The sequence below is a fragment of the Centruroides sculpturatus genome, unplaced genomic scaffold (genome assembly GCF_000671375.1).
Source record: "Centruroides sculpturatus isolate CEXI.00-Female unplaced genomic scaffold, Cexi_2.0 scaffold40, whole genome shotgun sequence".
Classification (NCBI taxonomy): Eukaryota; Metazoa; Arthropoda; class Arachnida; order Scorpiones; family Buthidae; genus Centruroides; species Centruroides sculpturatus.
This window is the reverse complement of record NW_019384602.1, coordinates 545,307-573,245: the sequence shown is the minus strand read 5'-3', so window position 1 is coordinate 573,245 and position 27,939 is coordinate 545,307. Positions and strand designations below refer to the sequence as shown.

Sequence of the window (27,939 nt, the reverse complement as noted above, 5' to 3'; positions counted from 1 at the left end):
TTGAATTTTCGTCGATGTTAAGCCTAACGAAGACTATTGTATCGTTAAAAATTATTTTTTTATTTTGTACGAACAAAATAAATATATTGAAAAATATACAAACAATAAAAAATTATACTTCAGAAATTAATTTAGTATCAAAAACGTAAAATATTTGAGTAGCCCAAGACATAGCCAAAGATTGCAGCGCCACAGCACTGGCGAAAATTTAAATTTGCCGACTGGAATTCTTTCGGATTATTGACTTTCGGATAATCGACGCTCTGCTGTATATACAATATTTAGATAATGAACTTTAAATGTATTCTGAAATATGAACCTTGGTGAGACATTTTATTACTTTTATAATAATAATAACATAATATTACCACTCAAAACTTGTACTTGAATTATAAACTCCATTGCTGGATTATAGGTTTTTAGAGTTTTTAACAACAATAATAACATTTTATAATTCTAATATTTTGTTTCGTACAATGATTATTTCATTCTTGATATTGTTATGATGACTTTTTATTCAGCCATTTGCCAGCATTCTCCAACAAAGCCCGTTCTTATCTTTGTATCGTCTAGACGTCAGACGAGACTGACTGCACTTGATTTAATTGCTTTCTTGGCAGCAGACAATAATCCTAGGCAATGGATTAATATTGCAGAAGATGAGGTATTTCAAAGTTCATTTAATAAATATATGGATTTTTGAACAATTTTTTCTTACATTAAAAATTTAAAATGATCTTTTTGTATTATTAGATGGATAATGTATTACAAAATGTTCGTGACCAAAACTTGAAACTTACTTTGTCATTTGGCATCGGACTTCATCATGCTGGCCTTCATGAACGAGATCGTAACATTACGGAAGAATTATTTGTTAATCAAAAAATACAAGTAAATTGTGAATTACTTAAATATATTTTATATACAGTAAGGAATTATAAAAATTAATACAAACAATTCTTTCAAATGTTTATATTATTGATTTATCATATCAGATTTTAAAAATGTACATTAAGATGTAGATAAATGATTCTGATATGGATTTAACAACATACTAAAAGTTTTATAATAATAATTATTATTATTTTTTATTATATACAGTTAGTTTTTAATTATTTGATTACCCAAGAGAACATTAGAACTAGAAAATATTTAATGACATTTTCAGAATCATATATTTCGGTTTTAGATCTACATTAATACACAAATTTGAACTGATAAAATACAACATTAACTGCCATATGCAAATAAAGTGGCATATGTTTGAAATTTAACTATTTAGAAAACAAGTTTTTGAAAAAATTTATCCTGGCTTCTAAAAAAAGTATTAAATATTTTCTGGCTAATTTATTGAAGTATTTTTAATAGTTTTTTTAATGTATAAATTTGAACTTAACTAATAGAATTGATGAACTTATTGAAGATAAATTGCCTTAGAACTAAGATAAACTGTAATAGTTAAAGATTTTTTGTAATAAAATTTATTAATTGAAAAAATTATTTCAAAAATAATTAATTTTTTTAAAGTTGGTTTGTATCATAAATATGGAATTTTTTCTTTAAATTATAACAGGTATTGATAGCCACGGCAACTCTCGCTTGGGGTGTAAACTTTCCTGCACACTTAGTTATAGTAAAAGGCACCGAATATTTTGATGGAAAGATTCAACGATACGTCGATTTTCCTATTACTGGTAATATTTCAATTATTAATTATAGATAATTTTGATTCTAATATACATTCAATTAAACATTACTTTGAAATTAATGTTATATTGTCAAGTTAATGGACAAAATAATCTATACATATGTTGAAGCTACATTATTACATTAAATATTCTTGAAAACTATATAAACCCTTAAGATATTTTATTTCTTAAATGATTCATTTGAGAAATTTAAATGCAAATTTTTAAAAAATCTATAAATTTAAGAATTAAGGAACTTTAAAGAAAGTTAAAAATACCTTCAACATTAATAGGTAGGGCATTAAACATTAAAAAAGGAAGGGCAGACATTATAATGAAAAGATGCTATTTTATAAGAAATGATGATGATGATTATGATGATTTTCAGATGTTCTTCAGATGATTGGTAGAGCAGGACGTCCTCAGTTTGACGAACACGGTGTTGCTGTTGTTCTAGTTCAAGATATTAAAAAAGCTTTTTACAAAAAGTTCCTCTATGAGCCTTTTCCTGTTGAATCTAAGTAAGATTTTTTTAAATGCTACATTATTAATCTGTATAAAAATTTTTAAAAAAGAGCTTTCATTTTATTTTTTATATACTTTTTGGTAATGTTTTAAAATTTTATAATAAAGTTCCTCATTATTTTATTTAAAAACATACAGCAAATTTAAATATGTAAAGCATACAAAAATATACAAAAGAAAAAACAATAAATAAATTATAATTGGAAAAGATAGATAAAGGATGAAAATGTTAAAACAATGATTAAAAAAATTGCCCATTAAAACAAGCTTAGCTTCGTAAAACCTGTATATGCAGGATGGATAGCGGAGGCTGTTAAGACATTGGCCTACAACTGGAAACTCTGAATAGAGTCCTGGCAGTCAAGAAGCTCCAGGAATTTTTCCTGGGGCATTCTGCAAACATCAGACTCTTTCCCTCATCATACAACCTCTCTGTTATAAGTCTGGTTGAACCATGATGGGAATGAAAAAGCCCTCTTAATGTCCATGAGACAAAAAGAGTAAAAGATGAAAAAAATCTACATGCAGATTAATATTAAACTATTATTTAAGTTTATTTTTTATAATTAATCTTATAAGTTCAGTGTAAATGGGAAAAATTGTCCCTTGTTTTTAATAAAAGCCTTGAATGGCAGAAAGTTTAATAAATGTAATTAATATTTATATTATGTAAACTTAACAATTAGCTATAGGACAAATTTTTATTAATTTATACATATAATCTTAATTTTTTATGTTAAAATCTGTAAAATTAGCTAATTGGAGTTTGACATATTTCATTGACTCCTCACAAACAAATCATAACTGTATGTGATGTAATGGTATTTGGTTGGTTATATGTAATGTTTCAACAATTAACGATGTATTTTACTTTGAAATTAGTTAACAATTCTTTTTCAGAATCATTTTTTTGGAAATAGTTCTAATCTTTCTGCATGTATTTTCTAAAAAGTATTTGTTAGAAATGAAAGCATTTTGAAGCTCTTATGTAGTTGAGAATTAGCTGTTATCTGTGACTTCGCCCACAGGGGTTTTGCAAGCAAACCCCATTTATAATCAGTATTTCAACAACCATAGTAATTGTTATATAACACCTATCACTGAGAATGATGAGAATTGTTGAGAATCAAATGAATGAGTTTCAATTTGTAAACGTTCCAGAAAATTGATCAATCATTCTATAATTGAACCAATAATCAATAACAAATTCAAATTTAGAACAGTTTGAACATTTGGTTAAAAAATCAAAATATAAAAAAATTTGTAACAATGTCTGAAATGTTATCAATTTAATACATCTAAGTACTCAATGAAAACTAAACATAGTTAAAAAACAAAACATTGCATCTAAAATATTACAGTAGAAGCAGTTCTTCAGGTTAAGCCTTAATCCTCTCCATATCCCCATGGGGGTTTTCGAAAAATCCCTTTTTAGTGTGCATTTTCATGACACACCCTAATTGTGTACAAAATTTCACCTCTAGGTTCAGTGGTTTGCTCTAGGTGATGATGAATCAGTGAATCACCCAGTTAGTCAGTCAGGACAAGTAATTTTATATATTTAGATTAAAATAATTTGTAGAAATTCAACTTTTTATGCAAAGTATCTACATGCTGATTAATATTAAATTATAATTGTTATCCTATAAATCCTATAACGGAAATGTACAATGCCATAATATTGTAAATGCCATTTTTCTCTAAAAACATTTTATTGAAGAAATTAATTCTAAATGCAATGTTTTCTGCTGCAAAAAAATATAGTGGCTGCATTTTGAAGTTGGATTTATGCAAAGCCGTAATATTTAAAGTGCAAGTCACATGATGGCTTATATTTACATCATTTTGATATTCCAGAGAATTTTTAACTTAGTGAGTTTTTTACCATTTTATTGTAAAATTGAAATAAATTCATTCACTAGAAAGTGTTTTTTTATCTCTCCTGAAAAGTTTTTTTTTTTTGGTATTTACAACATTATGGCATTGTGTGCTTCAATTATGCAGTTACTTTGCTTAGAAGTTAATTTTATTAGTATATGGATAATATAATATGTTATAATTGTTATAATAATAACTATTTATTTTTACAGTTTATTAAAAGTTCTTCCTGATCATTTAAATGCTGAAATTGTAGCTGGAACGGTGACAACTAAGCAGGAATGTATCGACTATATAACTTGGACGTATTTCTTTCGCCGTCTTCTGAAAAATCCAACGTAATTTAATTGTTTAATTTACTTAATCTGCATTACCGTTTTACTTCAATTTACTTCAATTTAATTTAATTTTCAGGTTTTACAATCTGGAAAGCACAGAACACAATTCTATAAACAGATATTTATCTGGTTTAGTAGATCGTTCTTTAAGAGAATTGGAAATAGCATCTTGTGTAGAAATTGGAGAGGTTTGTAAATAATAAAATTTTTTTTAAAATATTAATTTATACATTGAAAATGGAAGATCCAAAATAATTAAGAGGAAAATATTTAATTTAAAAACAGATAAAGCAGAATTTGAATTAACATTTTTATTAATAAACAGAATTGTTATCCATGATTACAATAAGCACAGTCTACTGTATTATGTTAGATTGGCCATTTCAATAATGCCAATAACAGTTGAATTATATCTGCATTACCATGAATTACAAAATATAACATTTAACAGAATAATCTGTTCCACTTCAAAGAAGCATTACACAGATCGTGCTTGCATGATATCTATGCCTGAGGTTGCAGCATAGTTATAAAACAAAAAGAATAATTAATGTTACATTAGTTTACTGTATATTCCGGCGTATAAGACGACCCCCAACTTTTACAGTTAAAATATAGTTTCGGATATACTTGCCATATAAGACTATCCATCTTCCAACGCACACCAAATAAAAAAAAAATCATCATTGGCATACTCTTTAATGCTTTTTCATTTGCTTTCCAGTCCTGAACCATCTTTTCTGCTACTCCATATTGTCTTGCAGCAGCACAGTTATTATGTTCCATGGCAAAATTTACAACTTTAAGTTTGAAACTGGTTTCATATTTCATTCTTCTTGCTGGTGGAGCCATGATGGGGTTTTGACTGTTGGACATTTTTATACCAGCCTGTCCTTGTATCCTATTACCATACCTCCTCCTCTGCCTCTCAGATCTTGAACATGTTCGCCTGTGCCTCTTTACTGCAGTCCTCAGGAGCAAGATCTGAGAGGCAGAGAAAGAGGTACGGTAATAGGATACATACAAGGGCGGGCCAGACAGGTGAAAGATAGAGCCGCTCTATCTCTACCCATACCCTGGACATCCTGGCCGACTGCAGCACCCGCCCTATAAGATGACACCAGACTTTTGAGAAGATTTTCCTAGATTAAAAAGTCGTCTTATACACTGGAATATACAGTATATACAAGCCTCTCATTTGCCAAATCGATTAGCGATTATTGATTAGCATAGAATAAAAAGTAGAGAAATTGCTAATATACTGTGTTATCTTTTAAAACTCCTTTTAAACTTTAAGTAAACACTATAGAATATATTTTTAATTTAATTTCATTATTATTGTTAAATATAATAACAATTCGTCCAAGGATATACAAATGGAGTTATTTGATTTGGCATGCAAATGGCTTACACGTATCTGTGTTTTGGCTAACTCAGAAGCAAATACACGAAACAATGCCAAATGAAGCTATGCAATCTTCCTTTGGCTATTTAAGAATGTTTCTCAAAAACGTTTACCAAAAACTACATTATCTTATAATGTAATAACTTGTGAAAAAGCTTTGAAAATTCAAAAGATATGCAACATTCAATAAGCTATATGGGTCAAAATGACCCATATGGCAGTTTTAGTGTTTTAATATAGATTTTAAATTATATTTACACATTAAATTTTTGATAGATAACAACATATTACAATTTTTGTATTTTCAATTGTACTTAAGCATCTTAAAATTTAACAGGACAACAGAGAAATTACTTCAACTGTCCTCGGCCGAATTTCGTCATATTACTATTTAAGTTATAAAACAGTCCAGATGTTTCAAGAGAACATGAAGAATGGCATGTCCATGGAACAGCTGTTGAAAATACTCACTGATTCTGAGGAATATGACGAGCTTCCAGTTCGACATAATGAAGATGCTTTAAACAGGTATGTTGCCATAGAAATATAGTAAGGCATTCAAAATCTGATACCTGTCATTTTAAAGATGCATTATCTTATAGTATTCTTATTGGAAGCAATTATATGTTGTACAACTGAGGCCTTTCTCGTACTAATTTAAGTGAAAGAGACTTTTGGGATAACCGATAATTAAGAATTAAGAAATATCGTAACTGAGTACATGTGAAGTAATATTAAAAAACTGAAAATTGATTTTTAAGCAACTTTTTTCTGCTGCTTTCTCTTTCATAAATCCCAATATAGTTTTTGATATTAGAATAAGATGGCCATTCTAATTTAATGCGTATCTCAAAAATGCTATAAGCATGCCGTAATCTGGTGTTATCGGTGGGTATAACACGAATGCAAGGTCGAATCTTTGACAATTTTATGACTATACAATCCAACTCGTCTTAGTATTGGTGACAAGTACCATTTATAAGCATTAACAATCCATCAATATATGAAAAATAAATCTGTTTTCTTATCGAACATACCCATTGAAGATTCATAACAATTGAAGTGACATTTCCACAAGTGAAATAGTTGACAAAATTGTGGAAACGAAACTATATTTCTGTTCATGGATAACTCCACATTGATAATTGTGTAAGCATTTGTGAAAGTTTATGATGTGGTTCAACAGAATTTTTATTTATTTATTAATTTTATCTCAATTATGCACTCAGCAACAAGGTCTCTTACAGTTGGTCAAGTGTTTGTGATGAAATTTTAAACTAAATTTTGATATACTCATTTTTTGTGAATATTTGGTGCATATTTTATAGAATAAAACATTATTCTATAAAATCTCATTTTGATTAATTAATACAGTCGACCCCCTATAAGATACAGATACGTTCCATTCTCTAGGAATCCGCTTTCTTACGAATCCTTCCAATCACAACCCGACACGTGTCAAGTTTACGGACTACGGCTGTTTGAAAGATTTTCTTCCATAAAATTAATCGATTCTAGACTAATCCGACTCAACATTTCCAAAATACGTATATATTTTTTGGGAATAATCCGTATAAACTACGCTATAAACAAAAAATTGTAGGATTACTTACCGAGTGTCACCATTCGACATTGCCATTGCTCAACATTGTTTTCGTCGCGGAACAGCTCAGCAAAGAGCGGCCGATTTCTAACAACTTATTTTTCTGTGAAAACTTCGTAGAACTTCGGAGACATCATTAATATAAATAATTTTAATCGCCGTTGAATAAGAAATGTTTCTTTCACAAGAAATGTATAAAATTACAGTACTGTATTAGACTTACGGTACCTAATTTACATACTGACAGACGATAGTTAGCGTAAAAATCTCCGTAGCGTGGCGCCACGCTAGACGGCGGAAATTATATATTTAATTATAACAAAGTTACAATAAGTTAATATATAATTATATATACAGTACCTAATTTATATATAATTAATATATAATTATATGTACAGTACCTAATTTATATATAATTTATATAATACTGTCCAGACGATAGAAATCTCTCCGTAGCGTGGCGCTACGGACGGCGGGAAAGTAGTTCGGCTTCCCGATGACGTTTGAGGTGTTTATAGGGAACTTTTACTATTTTTTACGGATACCGGTAGCAATTTTTTCGTAGTTTTATAGGAATCGTAACTATAGGGACCGTAATTATAGGGGGGTCGACTGTATTTCATATAAATATTAAATGCCTTTATCCGAAAATAAAATTTTTGTTTGTATTATTTAAAATTAGAGTAATAATACTAAGATGCTAATATGACATTATGCATTTCCTTTTCCAAAAGTTATTTGAATAGAAAATTTTATTTTGTAGTGATTTGGCCAGCAATTGTCCGTTAGAAGTGGACAAATACACGTTCGACAGTCCTCACACTAAAGCTCACCTACTGTTCCAGGCGCACTTCGGTCGTCTGCAGTTACCCTGTTCAGACTATCTAACAGATTTAAAATCTGTTCTGGATCAAGCTATTAGAATTTTACAGGTAAGTATTGAAAGTAAAATTAATAAACATGATTCACCAACACAGTTTATTGTTTAATTAATCAATTCCGTTACCAGAAAGTGGGAAGTAAATATTGCGCGTTGGCAAAATTCAAACACTTTTTAATTTTTGTGTATATTATTTTTTTGTCATAGTCTATGATTGACATTTCTTCTGACCAAGGATGGCTTCCAACTTCGCTCCAGACAATGATTCTGTTACAGATGACTCTTCAGGGAAGATGGCATAATGATAGTACTTTACTCACACTACCTCACATCAATAGTACAAATCTCTACTGCTTTGGGTAATTTATATTTTTCCAATAAATTTTAGATTAAAATGGTTTCTGGAAGATTGCTAATCAAATACACATAATATGCTAGACCTATATAATGCCTTTATTATTTTACTACCAATTTTGAAGTTACTTCGTAGTTTTGAACTTTGTCAACATAGGATTTCATAAATATTAATAATTTTAATTTGTCTTTTCAGTAAAATATACCCAAATACCATCACCGGGCACCACGAAGTTTCTTCTGTTGAATGCCTTCCTGAACTGATTGCCTACGTCAGAGGAGAATACGAAACTCTCGCTTGTATATTAAGGAAAGAGTTAGAGGAGAATCAAATCGAACAGGTAATAATAAAACAATGGTGTTAGAAGTAGATATTTGGACAATAATCAGCAAGCAATTTTGTTGCCAACCAACATCCGAAATAGTTTTGGCCTGTCTACTAGAAGGACCCAGGTTAGATCTGGCAATCTTGCCCAGACATATCAGACTCATGATTTTAGAGGTCCATGATAGAAAAGCCAAACTTTTTTAACACAAGTTGGAAAACAAATGCTAATTTCTCTTCAAATCTCTGTCATCTTATTTAATAATAATTACAGTAGTCTAAATTTTAGACTACTGTACTGTGTAAATATGATCTAAAATGTTTGGTAAAATATTTGCATAAATTTTACAGAACATTTTAGATCAGTGTTTCTCAACGGGGTCGATATCGCCCCCATGTGGGCATTTTTCCATGTTGAGGGGACGATTAGTAACAACTTATATTTTGGGGGTCGAAAAATAATTTTCTGGGCGATATAGTAAAACATTATATTAAGAATAATTAGATATTTTATTCGTTATATCGTATAATAATTAAAAAAACAACATTAAACTAGTCACTAGTCTATTCAATGCAGTATGAATTTGGCGTTAGCCTTGGCCCTCGGCATCGGAATTTTGAAGTGAAGGGGGCGATACTACGTTGAAGGGGGCGATGATTCATTAGAGGTTGAGAAACACTGTTTTAGATCATATTTCCATTAAAGGAACTGCATATATTTTTTTGCTTTTCAATAATCTCTTGTATATATGTATACACAGGAAAGTCCATTCACCCTTATAACTTCCAAACCACATTACTACTGAAGACCACAGAAGTGACCTTGAACGATAAATGTGATTTTAGCATCCCATGTGGCAAAATATGAAACTGGAGAAAATTAACTCAAAGATTAATGGAGTTAGGCAAAAAAAGTCCAAACTCCATTAATTTTTGAGTTAATTTTGTATGCCATTAGCCCACAAAGTTACTAACTACTTTCATGGCACAACAACGGTTTAGGTTATAGGGTGAATGGGCTTTCCTTTGAACCCCGTTTAATTAACATATAATACACAAATTACATTTCTGGGAACACCAAAAGGAGAAGAATGGTTTCCATCAACTACCATCAAGTTACTCTATTAAAATAAATTGACTTGTCTGCAATTTATAATGTTTCAAATTAAAATTTTGCATAAAAGGCTACTTTTGGCAGCATATGAATTAATTCTGTGGCTTAGAATAAGGGTCAACATCACAGGGCCACAAAATTCTTTTCACAATTACACCACTATCTTTCTACAAATTAATTTTTTTGTGTATATTGTCTGGAACCAACTTTGGCTTAAATTGCCAGGTTATTTTTCTAGTGGCATTGAAGTTACTTTTTAATTAATGAGCAGTCAAGCTGCGTTAATTTGAAATTCTAGAAAAAGTCTACTCCAAATTGATAATGTAATAGTGGGCATGGCATTGTAATTATCTGACAAGATTTCTCAAATATAATTTAATCTAGCTGTAACAAAATTGTGGCATCTCGGTTTTGGCTCCTGACCAACACCATTCCGAAGAAGCCCACTGTGGAGATACTAGAGAAGTTGTGGCCATCGTATTCAGCCCAAAACGTGAATGGCAGACAGTTGAGTGTCGCCATCTGGCAATTCTAGACGGTCAATAATGGCGAATAGAAGATCGGTTTAAACTTTTCATTTTTTTGTGTCTGGAGTTAAAATTATGACCTATTTTATTAAAATAATTATTATTTAAACATTTACGAATAATGTTGTAAAGAAACAGACAATTTTAATACAGAAATTATTTAATTATTCAATTTTTTAGCAAGTGATGTGAAGTGCCTATAGAATTTACATATATTTGCCTTCATAATAGCTTATCTTAAGGGAAGTTTGTTCTTCCACAGCATATTCTACCATCAACAGCATAATACATTTGTAAATTTTCTGAAAATTAATTTTTCAAGCTGCTTTCGAATTTACACTACTTCCCTCGACAAAATGAGGTAGTCCTAGACTCGTCCAATCGTATGGTAGGAGACACCACGCTAATTAAAAATAATTATTTAGTGTTATTAAACATCCTATAAATACTTTAAAGTAGTTTAATTTGTTTATTTACCGTCGATGTTAAATGTATCTGCCATTTTTTCAATGAATTTCCTGTGAGTCAATGCACAACGCTCACTGAGTCATGTGATGTTGTGAACATGCACCACAATGATTTTTTTTTGGAGTTAAAATGTAAACAGTGTACTTCTGATTGCCATGTACAAGTAACGTTTGAACTTGCACCTCAACCTCTCTACTGTCTTTTGCTATAGATTTGGTACTAACAAAAACAAGATGGGGGAAAAACAATGACTGCAACTGTTAAGAAAATGGCAAAAGCCAACATAGCTGGAAAAGGTACAAATTGTGAATACCACCATTGCCGTAAAGCAAAATCTAACAAATAAAATGAAAGCTCTGGTTCAATTCATTCAATAGTATCATACGATGGCTCCTACAAAATTTTCGATTTATTTGCTTTGTTTTTTTTAAACTTTACTAAAATTTTTAAATGTCTAAAGTATTATTTTTCAAAATCTTAACCATGTTTTGTGTACTGTATTAAGAAAAACCATTAAAATGTTTGCTTTCAGATTTATGACACTTTGATGAAACTTCCAGTAATTAATGTGTCCTTGGCTCTTAAGGGATTTTGCGAAGATTCGGAAAAAGAAAGGAAACTGTTCATGGGACAAGTTGGTAAGGTGTTGATTTTAACTTCAGTCAGAACCATAATACAATCTAAGTTTGTGTTTCTTTCCACAGCAGGTACCAGATCCGAATCCCAGTGGATCGAAGTTCAGGTGGACAAGGAATATGTTCTGATGGTCAAACTGGAGAGGGAAAATAGAAGAAAGAAAGGAGAGACTAAAGCTTTGGCACCCAAATTTCCAAAACAAAAGGAAGAGGGATGGTTTCTGATTTTGGGTGATGTTGAAAAACGAGATCTGATTGCCATGAAGAGAATTGGATACGTCGGAACACAGTCTCGTCACCAGGTGAGCGATTGTTTGAATAATTAACACCAATTTTTCTCCCAATTAAATACATGAGTGGTCCTCAATTAATGCGATGACTACATTTGTCCATGGTAGTATCTCAGGATGAGAGAACCCTGCCACAGACACTAATAAGGGCCCTCTTAGTGCATACAGAGCAGAGAATCATCAAAAGTGAAATTGCAGCATCACTTGCAAATTGCAGGATCAGTAGAGATGACAGAAATATGCATCAGTTGAACTTTGGTAGAAGCATAGAAAATGCCTCAGATTTGATGGCAAGCCAAATACCACCAGTTAACAAGACCATAACTCAGAGCTGTGTACAATCCATGTGGCAACTGTGCACATCAAACAAACCAAGGTAACCTTGGTTTGTTTGATGTGTGTAGTTGCAATGTGTCACAGGACCATCTGCAAATATGCCAAAAAAGTTGTGGATCACACCAGCACACTTGTGTAGATTTGCCAAATGACCTGTTGGGACCCGTTCATCACTGCTGCCTGTCACCACCAATAGGTCATTCCACCCAAACTGTTCACAACAGGTTGCATGAAGTTGGACTGCATACACAGCAACCAGGATGCCATTAACTGCCCAATAAAGAGTTGCATGCCTAGCGTGGTATTGTCGTCGCCACAACCGGATCACAAATGGCATCGAGTATTGCTTATGGATGAATCTCACTTCTGTCTGTGGGGGAATGATGGCCGTGGCAGTATCCCAGGGAATATTACGTGCCAATCCTTTTCACCAAGTGACACACTGGCCATCATGTTTGATTGTTGGATGGTATCAGTAGTGCCCTTGGTTCAGCCACCAGTGTAGGCTGCACACTGCACATTTCACAGCAAACTCGCACCAGTCCAAACAGAATTGACGTTCTTCCTTAACTGGCAGCCTCTACAAATCCCATTGAACACCTGTGGGGTCACAGTGGATGCAGCTCGGTAAGGAATACCCTGTGCAATCATTAATTGGCTCGCTGCCTCTGTGAACCATATTCGTTACCAAGTAAACAGCTGTCTGTTGCATATCTCTGTCACCTCTACCGGTTCTGCAATGTGCATGTGGCTAGATTCATGGTGTTGCAATTTCACTTTAGAGGAGAGTAGAAAATTAAATCACACACTACTATTTTGGTAATTTTTTGATGATAATAGAAAATTGAGGACAATGTCATTATGCTTATATTTATAAAAATGAAGATAGAGTTGAAATTTAAGAGACTCCTTTAAATGAAATGCAAATAATTTAGACGGCTTGACACGCGTTTTCTAGAAATACAGTAATTCCAAAACCTAAATGGTTTTATAAAGGACAGATTCTGTGGCATGGTCCATTTCATTTGTTTGGATGTAGAAAACAGGAAATAATTGTGATTATAAAATAGGTTGTAATAATTTTGCACAGGAGGAGACATTCTGGCAAATATTAAAAAAAGCAGCATAAAAATTTGTAATTTAATCAACAAAAAAAATCTCAAAGTTTAGTTACATTAAATTTGTGGTGAAAGCAAAAAAATGGCAATTGATGCTAATTTGACATTGGGTGCGTTCATTAATAATGGTCGCTCTGCATCTCCACTACTATGGGAGTGTGCTGCTGTTTGTAGGCATTTAGGAACGATGGTGAAAGAAAGTGCGGGTGCCGCCATCTTTCTATCGATAATATCATGATGGAGGAATCTATGATTCTAAAATATGAGCTTTTAAAGGCAAAAGAAGGGTCCCAATTGTAAAATGTAACCATAAAATGGATTATTTGTTGAAATAGCATTCAAAATAGCAACGAAAAAAATTCGAAAAGACACTTACATCACCACGTGCACTAACTTGTGCTTTCACAACTTCTAAATTTTCATTCATAAAACCACATAATGGACCCCAAAACAAAACTATCTGAGCCATGGAGGATGCCATGTTGCTTTCCACTAAAAACTACTGCTAAAAGTGGCCATTTTTGCCATTCGACAGGGTGCACTTTGACTGGAATTTAGGAATACATTCCACGAGAATTTTTAAACGGATGTTGCTTGCGTGGAGTTACATGGAGGAGTAAAACAACGCACCCATTGTGTTGTAACTTTTTGAGATTATAGTCTTTGGAAAATCTCTATTTCAAAACATTTCTACGACTTTTTTACTTGCAGGAAATTTCTTTAAATCGATTACAGAAAAATTCCATACATAAAAAGGAAGGAACCTTGGAAGTTTAAGTAGAACAGTAGAACTAGAGAGGAAAATTTTTTTTCTGTTAGGCTGCATTTTGGCAAAAGGGATTGGAATTTGTACTTGCAACGCAGTTTAAGTGGAAAAGGAAAACTGTTTTTGTGCAAGAAATGCTCTAGTTTCCCCATGTCCTCCAAAGTTTGATCCATCAAAAAAAAAGTGTACACCCCAGGTGGCCATAAATAAAAGGAAAGAAATTTTTGTTTTTGTACGTGAATCCATAATTCAATTGTGTGTGGCACTTCCCACAGACACGTAAAATTTGTTGGCCTTGCATTCATGCAGAAGTGAGAAGGAAACTAGAGAGAAAATGGGGAGATCATTTCTGTAGGTGCAGGACCTCATGGCTGCATAAATGCAGCCATAGCTAGCCAGGGCAAAAGTGACAATTTTCTTGCAAAAATAAGCTTAGATAAAAGTTTAATGTGTATCATGCAATGCAGAATATCAGCATACCAAAATATAGTGTAGTAAGTACTTTTTTCACAGATTATCAGAACATTTTCTCCATTATACACAAGTAAACAAAATTTAAAAATTTATACATACAGTCAATCCCCTAATAACTTGGTAGATACATCCCGGTTTTTATGAGTCCAGCCAATCGCAGCCCGGTATGTATGCAGTTTACGGACTACGGCTGTTTGAAAGGTTTTCTTCCATAAAATTAATCGATTCTAGACTAATTCGACTCAACATTTCCAAAATACGTATAATTTTTTGGGAATAATCAATATAAACTATGCTATAAACAAAAATTGTAGGATTACTTACTGAGTGTGCACCGTTCAACTACGCCATTGCTTAAGCTTGTTTTCGTTGTGGAGCTTGTCATTGAATGGCACTTGTGTGCTTCCTGACAAAATTATTGTTTTTGCAAAACATTCGCTGAACTTTGGAGACATCATTAATATAAATATAATTTTTATGGACGTTAAATAATAAATGGTTTTTAGAAGGTCCACTGCTCGTTTAAACTCAACGGTTTGTGCAATGTCTGCTATTGGTCTAGATTCAACCAATAGCAGACATTGTCCTATTGTCTGCGACACAAGTCAGTGATGACGTTTTACCAAATTATAGGAGTTTTTTTTAGTATGTTTGTATGAATACGATCGCTATTTTCTTGCTGTGATATAAGAATTTGAACTATAGGAACCAGTGTTATGGGGGGGTCGACTGTATTTCACAGTGCTGCATAAAGTTAATCCATGTCATTTTATCCTAAACCAAAAAATTAATTTACACATTTGTAAACAGTGAAGAGCCTCTGCTTCCGTGGTCGTGAAGGATGTGTGAAGACATTAAAATTTTTTAATTTGCATTTGATGTCTTCAATATCTTATTGGCGATGTTACATTCCAGTCTGAAAAAATACATAGTACTAAAACACTTTAACAATATCACCAAAACTTCTATTTAACTATTATTCCAAACAGTTTTGTGCATTAACGTTTGTTTTCTCCCTTTCAGTTGGTGTTCTACACTCCAGAGAAGGCGGGGAGGTATGTCTATACACTGTTTCTGATGAGTGACTGTTATCTGGGTCTGGACCAACAGTATGAAGTGTGCCTGAAGGCGACGGAACCTCCTGGTGCTCTGCCCTTTCGGATCGGGTATTCCGAATAGGCAAATTAAGGTGTATATGTATACTTACAGAGTAAATAAATTTTGGATAAAAAAGTTTGGTGACTAAACATCTCAACACATGTTGCAAAGCAACAGATATACCGATCGCATTTTAAGAACATCCTAGTTTTGGTTGAAAATTCCAGTGGGACGGCATCTCTAATTGCAACGGGTACAAATATCATTTCAGATACCATAGCATAATTGACAAGTACTTTAATATTACTTTTGCAAAATATTCTCTTCATTTTGTTTTTATCCATCATAGTGGAGATTTTGTGTTACAGCATCGTGATAATTCTAAGCTATATATTTTTTTTGGTGAAAATATTATGATATATTTGTTACTTTAAAGATTTTTAAAAACTAGAAATATTAGGTTGGATTAGACTAAATACAGAATAGGTTATTCTAATCTTAGAAAATTAGGCACAGACATAACAAGATAAAACTGGCACCTGACGTCTTTGCCTCACCAAGGTAAAAAGATTGCCAGTTCTGCCATAGTCTCATAATATACGTTTTGCTAACGAGATAAACCTTCGGATATGTACTTGAAATAAACGTTTCAAATTATCGTGCGTGTTTGTTTTTGCGTCCAACCAAAAGATATTTTCCCAATTAAAAATTTTAGTTTATAAAAATGGATATGCTATATTTGGCACCATTCTCACAAGAAAGAAACAAGAAAGCCAAGCTTGGCAATTCATTGGTTTGCAAATTTCTTACAAAATCAATTGTGATAGGATTTAAAAAACAAGCTAAATGGTATTATAAAGTATTAATTATTTATATAATACATAACTCCGGGATTTTTGGGCTGGAAAAAGATAGAGAAATTGACAATTAGACAGAATTTGTAGAAATGCAAAAGAATAAAGTTATTTGGGTTATGACTCATCAATTCTTTGTTAGTGCCTTGGTTATTTCATAAAAATATTCAAAATAACTGCAATAAAAAATAATTAGCATCTTTGTAGTCTTTTTAAAATTTAGTGTAGAAAAAGAAGACAACAGTTTATATTATTTAGTGAAAATTAAATCAATTTGAATGTTTGTTTATTTAAAATCGACATATTTTAAAAAGTTTAATAATTAATTAATTAACTAACTTTTTCATAATGTAAATTAATAATTGTAAGGTTAACACTTTTAAAAAATTTTGTTAGTAAATTAAAAATTTCTGAATTAAAGGTTTAATAAAACTAACAGCATTTGAGGTAAATAAAATATGTTTACAAAACATTAATATTACCTAAATTAGAAAATTACAATGTTTGCAATTCTCTAATTTTGACATTTGCGATGCATTTGAAATAATAATTTCTCAAATCAAATGTATTTCTAAATGTATGCTGTCTGATAAATTAGTGGGTTATTTAAGGTTAATCTAACTAAACGTACACGAATAAAGAATCTCCATTCACATAAAAGTCATTCCAGAGTTTTTATTTTCTATACACAAAAGACCATAAATTCCGTTATGATGTCTGGATGTGGTCAGAACATACACCGTCTCTTCGGCCGGAGCTTTAGTAAGATATTTACGACCATGTTATTCCTATAAGCCTGGTGAGATTTAACGGTTGAATGCAATGCGTAAAATTGTTTATTAAGATAACGACAATAATACCAATAAATTTCCTATAATAATTTACATTCAAGAATTCCGAATAATAATAATAATTATAATTATAATAATAATCGTTATACATAAGAGTATCCTATATATATACATATATTCTAGTTTAAAATGTTTTAATTATTGCAACATTACTGCCATAGCTAAATTTAAAACAAAGAAGCAGCTTTGTTTGGCATGCAACATGCATAAAAAATGATCACGCACTGACATTGATTACGGACAATTTGTATGACAAACTGTCTTCGTATTTATGGAATTGATGATGAAGAGAATTTTAGCTATTATCTACAATTATTCGATTTTTCTATTGCAAATATTCTTTTCCATCCAAATAGAAGTGTTTTTTTTTTTTAACAAATACCATGGAAGCATCATTAAAGTCTCTCCTTTTTTTCAAATAAGAGTCACTTTCCAATTTATTTTTTTTTTCCAGTTTACTTATTTACTGTTATGAAAGCAAATCTAGAAAAATGTAAAAAAAAGAAAAATATTTGTACAAAATGATTAATCAAATTAGTGAATAACTTTAGAAAGATCAAGAAAATGATTAGTCTGAAAAAATTATTTTTAAAATACCTGTTAATGAATTTTCTTGTTTTCTTGGAATGCTATCTTCAAATGCAATAAATGGGTTTCCCGGAATTCTGTTTATATTTACTTCGTCTGATTTATGTACAAGATTTGCTTCACTCTGGTTAGATGTGTCAATGCTAATGTCTATTAACTGATCGAATTCTGTCGTCGGAATCGAATTCGGAGCCGTACTTTGTAATTCGGAAGAAGAGGGAATGGTTCCGAAGTCAAGCAGTACGTCGACGGATACTTCAGACTTTTCTTCCGGACTAAATAAAATGGTTAATTATTATTTTAAAAAGTCTATAGATGTGAAACATATTCAATTCATTTTAATTACCTAATGCTATCTGTGAAACTTTTATCTTCATCTTGGTGGTTGTATCCGTTAGGCTGAGAAACAGCATCTAATTTAGTAGTCCTATTTGGAGAATTGTCAGTTAGAATTACACCGGAATCACTTTCTTTCATAGAAAATTCCGACGTATTGAGATGATTCTCTTTTTCATTATTGTCGATAGTCTTTTCGCCGTTAAACAAATAGTTTCCTTGAGAAAATGACTGTTCGACAAATGGATTGAAAATTTTAAATTCTTCTTGTATCCCACCGTTTAAAGAAGAAACGTTACTTGGCACAAATGCATCTATAATATCCGACTGTATAGAAGATTGTGCACTGGAATTATCACTTGATTTAACCTCTAGATTATCTCCTACTGTAGTTTCTTGACTACTAGCAGGGAGAGGTTTTTCTTCTTCTTCTTCTTCTTCTTCTTCAGGAGAAGAAAGTTTGTTTGTCTGAGAAGTTTCTTTAGCTTCAGATGGAGCACCTATCTTTCTGGTTCTACTCATTATCTGTTCCACTCGCTGTTAAAGAAAGAAAAAAAAAAGTATAAAATAGCATGATTTAAACTGAAAACTGACAAATATGATACCATATTGTTTAAATATATTTTAACTTAAAATACATTGTGACTTAAAATAAACTGTTGCATACTATGTTGAAGAATAAATGGAAGATCCACCACTGAACAAGTAGAATCTGTACTGAACAGTTTGAGGTTAAAGTAATAATGCCAGTTAGTCAATAATGGCTTACACTGAAACAAAAATACATTTGCAAAAAGATTTAGAAAGAAAATCCTCCAATGCAACAGATGAATGATATATAAGTTGTCGTATACATGTATAAAACTATAAACATAACCACACCATTAAGGTATCCAAAATGAAGAATCGCAGAACATAACAACATGAGTGCTTTCAAGCAAATATTGTCTCCAGAAATGACAATGTATAAATACATATTACAAAACTCATTACTGAACAATTGGCACAAAATAAAATCAAAATTCTGAGATGCAATTGTATGGATTTGGTAATTGATGACTCTTTGGCATAATATAGTGTTTAATTTGAACACAGAATAATATTTTGAGTACATAATAAAAAAGACAATTGAACAAATGTGTTCCAGATGTAAAAGAATGAAATAATTTGTTAGAGCTCAGAAGATTAACTTTGATTAAATTCAGTTCTCATCCCAAGAGTTTAATTCTTTCATAATTTATTAAAATACTACATACAATTAAAACTAAAATTTACAAATCACATTTATATTAAAAACCTGGCAAAATTTAAAATTGCTTATGATGCCATCTGTTACGAGATTTTGTTAAACTTTTTATATAATTAATTATTATAAAATGGCAAAAAGCTTAATTTGAATGTAGGGACAAGTTTTATAAAAAATTGTAAATGCTAATAACAAGTGAAATCTTCATTAAGTCCAACCCCACTCAAGATGTGATACACTAGCTCCCACCTCTTCAACCTTTAACCACCAAAATCCAATAGCATCAATCCCCTAATACACAAATCTTTCTGCAAAATTTCAGAAATTTTCAATAAAAAAAAACAGATGTTATTAAGTTTCAAAGAGAACAAAATCATACCACCCACACCCACACACCAACATCCATGAATACAGAAAAATCCCAAATTGTTATAACAGAGCCAAGTAAGTGCAAAATGAATATACTGTATATATAATAAGGATACAAAACCTTTTAATTTTAATTTAAAGAGTTAAATTAAAAATGAGTGTTTTGATCTAATACAAAATTATGCGAGTGAAATAATTTTAGCAAAAAACTAAAAATAATTTATTGAAAAATTATTATTATTTAGAAAAATCAAAATAAATAAAGACCCTTTTTCTTTCAGCTCTCTCAGCCTCTTCTTTTTTCAGGCGTTCTTCTAATTCTAATCGTTGTCTTTCTGCTTCTTCTCTAGCTTTTCGTTCCATTTCCTCTTTTTCAAGTCTCTAAAAAATTTTGTAATAAATAAATATTAAAATTAAATAATTATTTAGGTACAAACTTTTAAAAATAATTTAACAAATAATTTGTTATCCGATTCTAATCAACTGGTTATAAATTCTTATTCTTCAACTGCAATTTGAATTATCTGACAATATCCATAACATCACTTTAGTTAAGTCCAGTTATATGAAATTATACAGTTTATTATTTCTATCAGAAAATAATTAGGATGTTTATACTTTATCTAACTAACAATTTTTAATAGAACAACCAAAGTTGTTTCAATGTCAAAATTAATAAAATTATTAAGAATGATAATGAAATGATAGAATTTCTGTTTCTCACTAATAAAATACAAAAATATTTATAGTTACCAATCTCATTTCTTCTTCCTGTCGTTCTCTTTCTTCTTTTTCACGCTGTTCCTGTTCTTCAATAGCTTTTCTTAATTTTTCCTCTTCTTGAAGTCTATGTATTTCTGCTAATTTGATCTGTTCTTCTTCAAATCTCTTCTGTTCTTCCTCCTCTTTTCTTTTTAATTCTTCTTCTTCTTGTCTAAATGTAATTTATATTAAAAATTTTATTAAAATAACAAAACATTTCCAAGATGTAAACAGAAAAAGAAATTTAAAATATAGCTAATTGAGAATGATGGGCAACAACTAAAATATATTTTGAACAACAAAGTGTAATGTAATTAGTAGAGCTGAAAATTTTTGCTTTTTGCGAATTTCTCAGATATATTTGCCTGGAATGAGCATCTTTCAATTAGTACTAATTTAAAAATCCGGTCTCAATATCACTAAGATTTTTTGGCGAAAATCGCCAATTTTCATCCTAACTGGCAAATTTGGTGATAGGTGGCAAAATCGTCAGTTTCCCATATGCTTTGTGCAAAAATGTCTAGAAAACAGTCAACTGAGTTTAAAATTGATTCCGTGATTAAGGAATTAGGTGGCAATATATTTTGCCATACAAAAAAACAATTCTCTGTGTTAAGTGCTCTACATACGTCAACTATGAACATGATACAATTAAGAAACGACTTTCAGAACATCTCAATAGTGCAAAACACAAGAAACATAACATGATACAGTCACAAACACTGTTGTTTGAAAATGGAAGCAATTTTGATAAAGAAATGGTTGAAGCATTCACCAATGCAGATATTCCACTTGAAAAATTAAATAACAAAAAACTGAGATTGTTTCTCGAGAAATATATGAAGAAGCCAATCAAAACTGTTCCAGGTATTTTTTTTATTGTAATTAGTTTTTTTAATGAAACGTTTATTTTATTGAAATTGATGCTGCTGTTCACGATTGTGCTCGTAATTTAGCTGAAATACGATTTTATTTGAAGTCTCATTGTGTTACTTTTTTTAGCACTGCGGGCAGATCAAAAAACTATCTCCAACTCAGTAACAAAAAATTAAGGACAAAATTAATGGACATGATGTCTATTTCATTGTTGACAAAACTAGTGACAAAGTGCAATGTAAAGTGGTCAACATGCTTGTAGGAAAATTGAATGACGAGAAAGCAAAATCAATGTTAATTGATGTGACATTTCACTCAACAGTTGACAACATTATAATACAAGAATGTATACTCAACATGTCTAGAAAATTGTGGCCAAATGATTTAAAATATTCAAAACTGAAGTTAATAGTGACAGATTGAGCAAAATACATGACGAAGGCAGTAAGTGAGATTAAGAAACATTCATTGATTTTTCCAAATGTACATCACGTCACATGTTTCGCTCACACCTTGCATAACGTTGCATTTAGGATTCAGAATGAGTACAAATTAACAAATTTGCTTATATCAGAAATGAAGAAGTTTTTTGTGAAGTTAAGAGAAAGACAAAATTATTTTAAGAATGCAACTGGAGTTAGTAATCTACCTCCAGAACCAATTTTCACTCGCGGCAGGTCTTGGTTAATCGCTGCAAAGTACTATGTTGATAATTTTGATACTGTCGAGTGCTTCATTTTGAACTACAGTAGAACCTCGATTATCTGGACCTCTATTATCCGGATTTTTGATTATCCAGATTGTTCAAAATAAACAAAAATTTTACGAATTTGCTGATTTGCACTTGGCGAATTACGATACTGTTTATGTACGTGATGGAATGCATAACTTTTTTTGTTTCAACAACGTCTCATCCAGCACAGTGGTCATAAACTCTTAAATATACTTTACATCATAACAAAAATATAACTTGACATACTTATTTATAAATAATTTATATTCAAATTACATCATTTCTATGACCAAGGGCAGTGTAAGGCATGGGCAACGTGGGCCACCGCCTATGCCTGCCGGTCCGAAGGGCCTTGCGTTTCGAAGGTTTATGCATTACTTAAAAGTCGCGAACATGACGAAAAAATTTTACTCATCATAAAACGATAAATAGTTTGTCAAATTTTTATTCATAAAAATGCAGTTTCAACTGCTTTTTATTTTATAAAATCCGTCTTCTTGCGCCACCAGAAGGCATTTTAAACAATAGGTAGTCTGTTAGCGCTGGTCAGTAGTAGTCCAAACTCAATACAAACATTTGTTTCTTGAAAATTTGAATACAGTATTTACTTTTAATATTACCGATATGTCATCGAAAAGAAAACGTGCTATATTATCATTAAAAGACAAATTAAAGTATTTGTTTCGATTATCCGAATTTTTCCTTATCCGGACTACCTTCATCCCTAATTAGTCCGGATAATCGAGGTTCTACTGTATAAACAAAAATCTCATTCAAATGCTAGAAATGTTTTGGTGAAACTATTGCAAGAGAAGAAAGTTAACCTCAAGAAAGAATTATTTGATCTCCGTAATCTCGTCAAGCTATCAAATATAATATCACTGGAAGAACAAGGACTCAGCATAACTAAACAAGTCGAACTAATTGAAAATGCAAAAGAAATTGTTTCTGGTTATCCTATATTTTCTCAAAAATTGGAAAATGTTTTGTCAAGCAATCCTGATCTTATCAAATTTACATCTTTTGATATGAATTTAAGTGATAAAGTTAATAGCGAATACACTCCTTTAGTTGCAGTCGACATTGGACGTTCATTCTCATTATATTCATAGATATTAAGTGATTGATGTCATAGTTTAAGCGAGGATTATTTGAATATCTAAGTGTAATTTGTTTTAACTCGTTTTTGAAATAAATAATTGGTGATTTAGCCCAAAAACTGGCAAAAACTTTTGGCTCTAGTAATTAGTCTTTATTATCTATTCTACTTGAAATGTGGCATAGACAGCTTGCATTAATCATAAAAATTAACATGTATTTGTAATTAAATCACTTCTTAGAAAATTAAAGCTTCAATTATTCTTGTTCAAAATTTGACAGAACACTGTTGATAAATTCAAAATTGGAGTGATTATTTCTATTTAAAATGGCAATTTTTAATTATTGGAATTAATTTCACAAACTAAGCAAATTAAATGTTTCTGTATACTGGGATGTTTCATTATGGGAGGATCTATGATTTTCAGTTATCTAATTTTATGAATATGTTCTCACATTACACATGATAAGTCTATTCCAAATATGGCCTTAAATGTTACTAAAAATATAGTTTACCTCAATATACTACATTGTTATATACTACATATATATGTGATTTATATAAAATAATCATCTGTAATAACAAATGACAATACTGATTTACAACTAAAATAGGCACAAAGTTGAGTTAACGTAGTCTTGTTTGCTCTTCACGCTGCTCAGAAATTCATGTGTATTAAAATGTCAGTATAGACATGGTACTACATGTCCTTCCTACTACTCTGGTTTTAATTTTGGAATGGTGTATAGTCTTTTGAACTACAGAAAGTTGAGCAAACAATGTCCAGCAGCTGAATATTCTATAAAGCTACATTTACAAAGATAGTTATCCACTATACTAAAGAATGTGTTTACAGATATTTCAATATGATACTAGGGATCTGGTAAATTCCATGCTTGTGCATATTGACATAATCTTGTTAAAACATTGATTGTGTGATAATTTTGTCTGTCGTCTGGTCATGTGGTCATTTGCCAACTGGATCACTTTCGGTTAACCGATGTTTCAGTTGATCAGTATTTGGATAATCAATGCTCTACTGTATTCACAATAGTTGAAATTGTTGGCATTTGTTACTTCAACTACATGCTAGATATACTGTAGAAAGTACTATAAAAACCATAAAAAAAAACAACAATAAATAAATTTCTATTAATTAATAAATCTTCAAGCTATACATTTTTTAATTTCTTCAGCATTTCCATTGGATATCAGTCTCGATAAAACCAGAATTTTTACAAATTGTAATTATATTTACTTACTCTGCTTAATGTTATCTATATTGGCAAGTACCAGATTGATTATAGTAAGTGGATTCTACCATATATTCAAATTAAAAACATTAACCAAAAACAAATATCTAGTTTTTTACCTGATTTTTTCAAGTCTTTGTCTTTCCAATTCTGCTTCTCTTTCAGCTTGTTCACGAGCAATGCGTCGTTTTTCTGCTATAGCTGCTTTAGCTTCTTCTTCTGAAGTAATTCGTGATTTCGTATGAGATAATGGACTGGATGCAGTTTCTGGAGTATTTTCTTTATTATTTTCAGATTTTTGCAAATCTTCAGCTTCTGGTTGCTATTTAACAATTTAAATTTTATGAGTTTAGATAATTGACAGAAATTATTATTTCAGAATAGTGATTATTAATGGTAAGTTGGACTATTAATACCTTAATTTCAATATAAATTATTTTAAATCATTAATTATATTGTCTTTTTTGATAAAAAAATTAATTAACGACTTAAAATTTCAGCTATTTATTGGTATTTAAAATAAATATCTTCTATTCAAATCAATTAAAACCCTTTCACAGCCCTTATGGAAAATTATTTCTTGTTTTTTGAAGCCACCTTGCAAAGATATTTCATAAAAATATATTTGACTAAAAAAAAAAATACTAACTTAATTTATTATTTATATTTCTATTTATATTATTATTTATATATCTAAGCGCTTTATCTCTTAATAAATATCCAAGACTAATAAAGTGATAAAAACTATTATTTTCAATATATTTAACAATTTATTTTTAATTACATATACATTATGATTAATATAAATTTATAAGCAAGACAGATGCAAATTTACAAGCTAGAAATTAATTTGTGAAAACTACATCTAAGTTTCCACAAATGAATCTTTTCTTGTATCCTTATATATTTCATTTCACTTCTCAAAAATTTAGCATTTAAAAAAAGAGGAGAAGATAACCAATGAAAGTAATTTACCTATGTTTAATGGCTGGAAAAAACCCATTATTAAACTGTTAAAGTTTAACAAATAGAACAATTATTTTTTATATTCTTCTTGAATATTTTTAGTATCTCACATAGAAATATATAGAGCACAAAAACATTACATCCGATTGAAGTTTTGGTAAGAAAATAAATCACAAAAACCCAGATAAATGATTTAGGGAACAATCATTTATCTGGCAACTTGCAATTTAACCATCAACAAACTACCAACATCAACAAATGCTACCAAGCCTTTAATCAGATATTATGTTTCCATGTTACACTAAATCCTTAAACAATAAGCAAAATTGGAAAATATAAATTACTCAGTTTAAAAGTTATGATTGCACTCATTGCTTAACAATATGCTCTTATTTCAACACAGAGATATTTGCTAAATTTCATAAAACACCACATATTAAAATTAATATCACTAATGACATATCACGCATACACAGTATATATTATTCAAGGCTTGTGCTAGACCTAATATATTCTGAGTCATTTGACTTGTGGATAATACTGTAGGAATGCAAGTCATACAAATTTTAAGTTTCTTTTCTGACAGTCTTTGATTTCATATAATTAAATGCATATTTATAATTAAGTTTGATTCAAATTGCTACTTACAACAATATAAATTTTAATTTAAAATATAACAGAGGAGAATGTTATAAGATTAAAAAAAATCTTTTTCTCTGTCATACATTCAAGTGCTTCAACAGCTTTGCATTTGGAAACTGAAAAACTGATGAGCCATTTAAGGTGACTTTCATCAAGGTTTTTAGATTATCCTCTTTCAAGTAGCTTCATCGAGAGCACTTTCTCCACTTCTCTGCATTAAATGCTCTCATTTGAAGTATGCTCAATGATAAAGCATGACAAGCATGATGTGGTTGTTACAGTACATTTATTAATCATGATTTCAAATTCACTTAAGCTTTTAATTTCTTTACATTTTTACAAATTTTTAAATTTACAAGTATTAATTGTAAAATGTCTTAAATTATTTTTCATTTATTTTTCATTCCTGCTACTTATTTTGCTGTGTCAATTCAGCAAGTTAATCCATTCCTAGAGGTCATTTGTTGTGTGTTAAATACCTTTAATCAATATATATAATAAAGGTAAGTGTACAATGTGCGTGCCACTAAAACTCAAAAACAAGTCCCAGTAAGATCAAGGGAGTTATATGGTGTGGTAGCCCTTTATCCCCCATCCATGAAGAAGGTTCCCGTTTTTATCTGAAGGATGTGCTGTTGAAGCTATAAGGGCTGGAAGTTTCACCCTCTACAAATTTCTAGAACAGTCCAGAACATTTGAGAGTATTCGAGAGAATCCCACAACATTCCAGAATGTTTTGGGATGGTCTGGAATGTTCGGGAACATCCCACATCATTCCAGAACACTCTCGATTGTTGTGGAATGTTCTGGAACATTCTGGACCATTCGAAGCCTTTTTTGTATGGGTGGGACTACCCATTGGTGGGGGTATATAAAGCAAGATCCGTCGTGGGTTCAAACGTCAGTTTTTTTATCAGCGACAAAGGGAAGAACTGGAAAAGTAGTGAAAATTCCAAAGTAGTGTAGTGAGTGAATAAAAACAAAGTGAAGTGTGAGTAGTCAAAGTGATACATGACTGAATATAAATCGAAAATAAAGTGTGAAAATTGTGTAAAGTGTACTTAGTGTATTTATTAATTAAAAGTTGATTTGATTTATATTTTATACAATGCCCAAACTTGAAAGAGGAGGAGCTCTTGCCAGTTCTGAATTTTCTTTTGAATATTAAAGTAGATATCGTCGACAATATTATTTTTAGTTGCCAAAATTGCACTTTGAAATAGCCACTCTGAATAATAATAATAATAATAATAATAATAAGCGTAGAGCTCAACCGGTTAGGAGTTTGAAATTTTGTACACGGTAAAGGTTGAAATTTGGTACAGTACATAGTTAGGGTGCATCATGAGAACATACACTAAGAAGGAATTTTTCGAAATTCCCCCCGCGGGAAGAGGGTGTTAACAATGAAAGTGATTAAGTAACAATTGAAGTGTTAAGAGAAACCGATGTGCAAGATTTACAGGCGCAGATGTGGTTTTTTGCATTTTTGCGAGAAATCAAAAATAATTTTAGACCCATCTAAAAATTTTCTAATTAGTC

The 27,939-nt window shown here is 30.8% G+C and overlaps 2 protein-coding genes across 9 annotated transcripts in view; one reads left to right on the top strand and one right to left on the bottom strand.

Moving 5' to 3' along the window:
- Positions 1-16,838, top strand: part of LOC111625067 (activating signal cointegrator 1 complex subunit 3-like) — a 121,085-nt gene extending 104,247 nt beyond the window's left edge. Inside the window, exons 27-39 of the mRNA XM_023368097.1 lie at positions 522-664; positions 754-891; positions 1,574-1,694; positions 2,077-2,209; positions 4,304-4,429; positions 4,506-4,617; positions 6,172-6,362; positions 8,201-8,369; positions 8,525-8,676; positions 8,868-9,012; positions 11,638-11,743; positions 11,810-12,042; positions 15,748-16,838. Of these exons, the coding sequence (XP_023223865.1) occupies positions 522-664; positions 754-891; positions 1,574-1,694; positions 2,077-2,209; positions 4,304-4,429; positions 4,506-4,617; positions 6,172-6,362; positions 8,201-8,369; positions 8,525-8,676; positions 8,868-9,012; positions 11,638-11,743; positions 11,810-12,042; positions 15,748-15,903 (1,925 nt within the window). The 3' untranslated portion in view covers positions 15,904-16,838. The remainder of the gene's footprint in view (positions 1-521; positions 665-753; positions 892-1,573; positions 1,695-2,076; positions 2,210-4,303; positions 4,430-4,505; positions 4,618-6,171; positions 6,363-8,200; positions 8,370-8,524; positions 8,677-8,867; positions 9,013-11,637; positions 11,744-11,809; positions 12,043-15,747) is intronic.
- Positions 16,839-17,336: 498 nt separating this feature from the next.
- LOC111625033 (myb-like protein X) overlaps positions 17,337-27,939 on the bottom strand; it is a 41,270-nt gene continuing 30,667 nt past the window's right edge. For all 8 annotated transcript variants that reach the window (XM_023368039.1, XM_023368038.1, XM_023368041.1 and 5 more), the window contains exons 5-10: positions 24,909-25,111; positions 20,820-21,000; positions 20,334-20,447; positions 18,462-18,988; positions 18,125-18,390; positions 17,337-18,010 (exon numbers count right to left, since the gene is read on the bottom strand). In XM_023368039.1, coding sequence (XP_023223807.1) covers positions 17,997-18,010; positions 18,125-18,390; positions 18,462-18,988; positions 20,334-20,447; positions 20,820-21,000; positions 24,909-25,111 — 1,305 coding nt within the window. In that variant the 3' untranslated portion in view covers positions 17,337-17,996. The remainder of the gene's footprint in view (positions 18,011-18,124; positions 18,391-18,461; positions 18,989-20,333; positions 20,448-20,819; positions 21,001-24,908; positions 25,112-27,939) is intronic.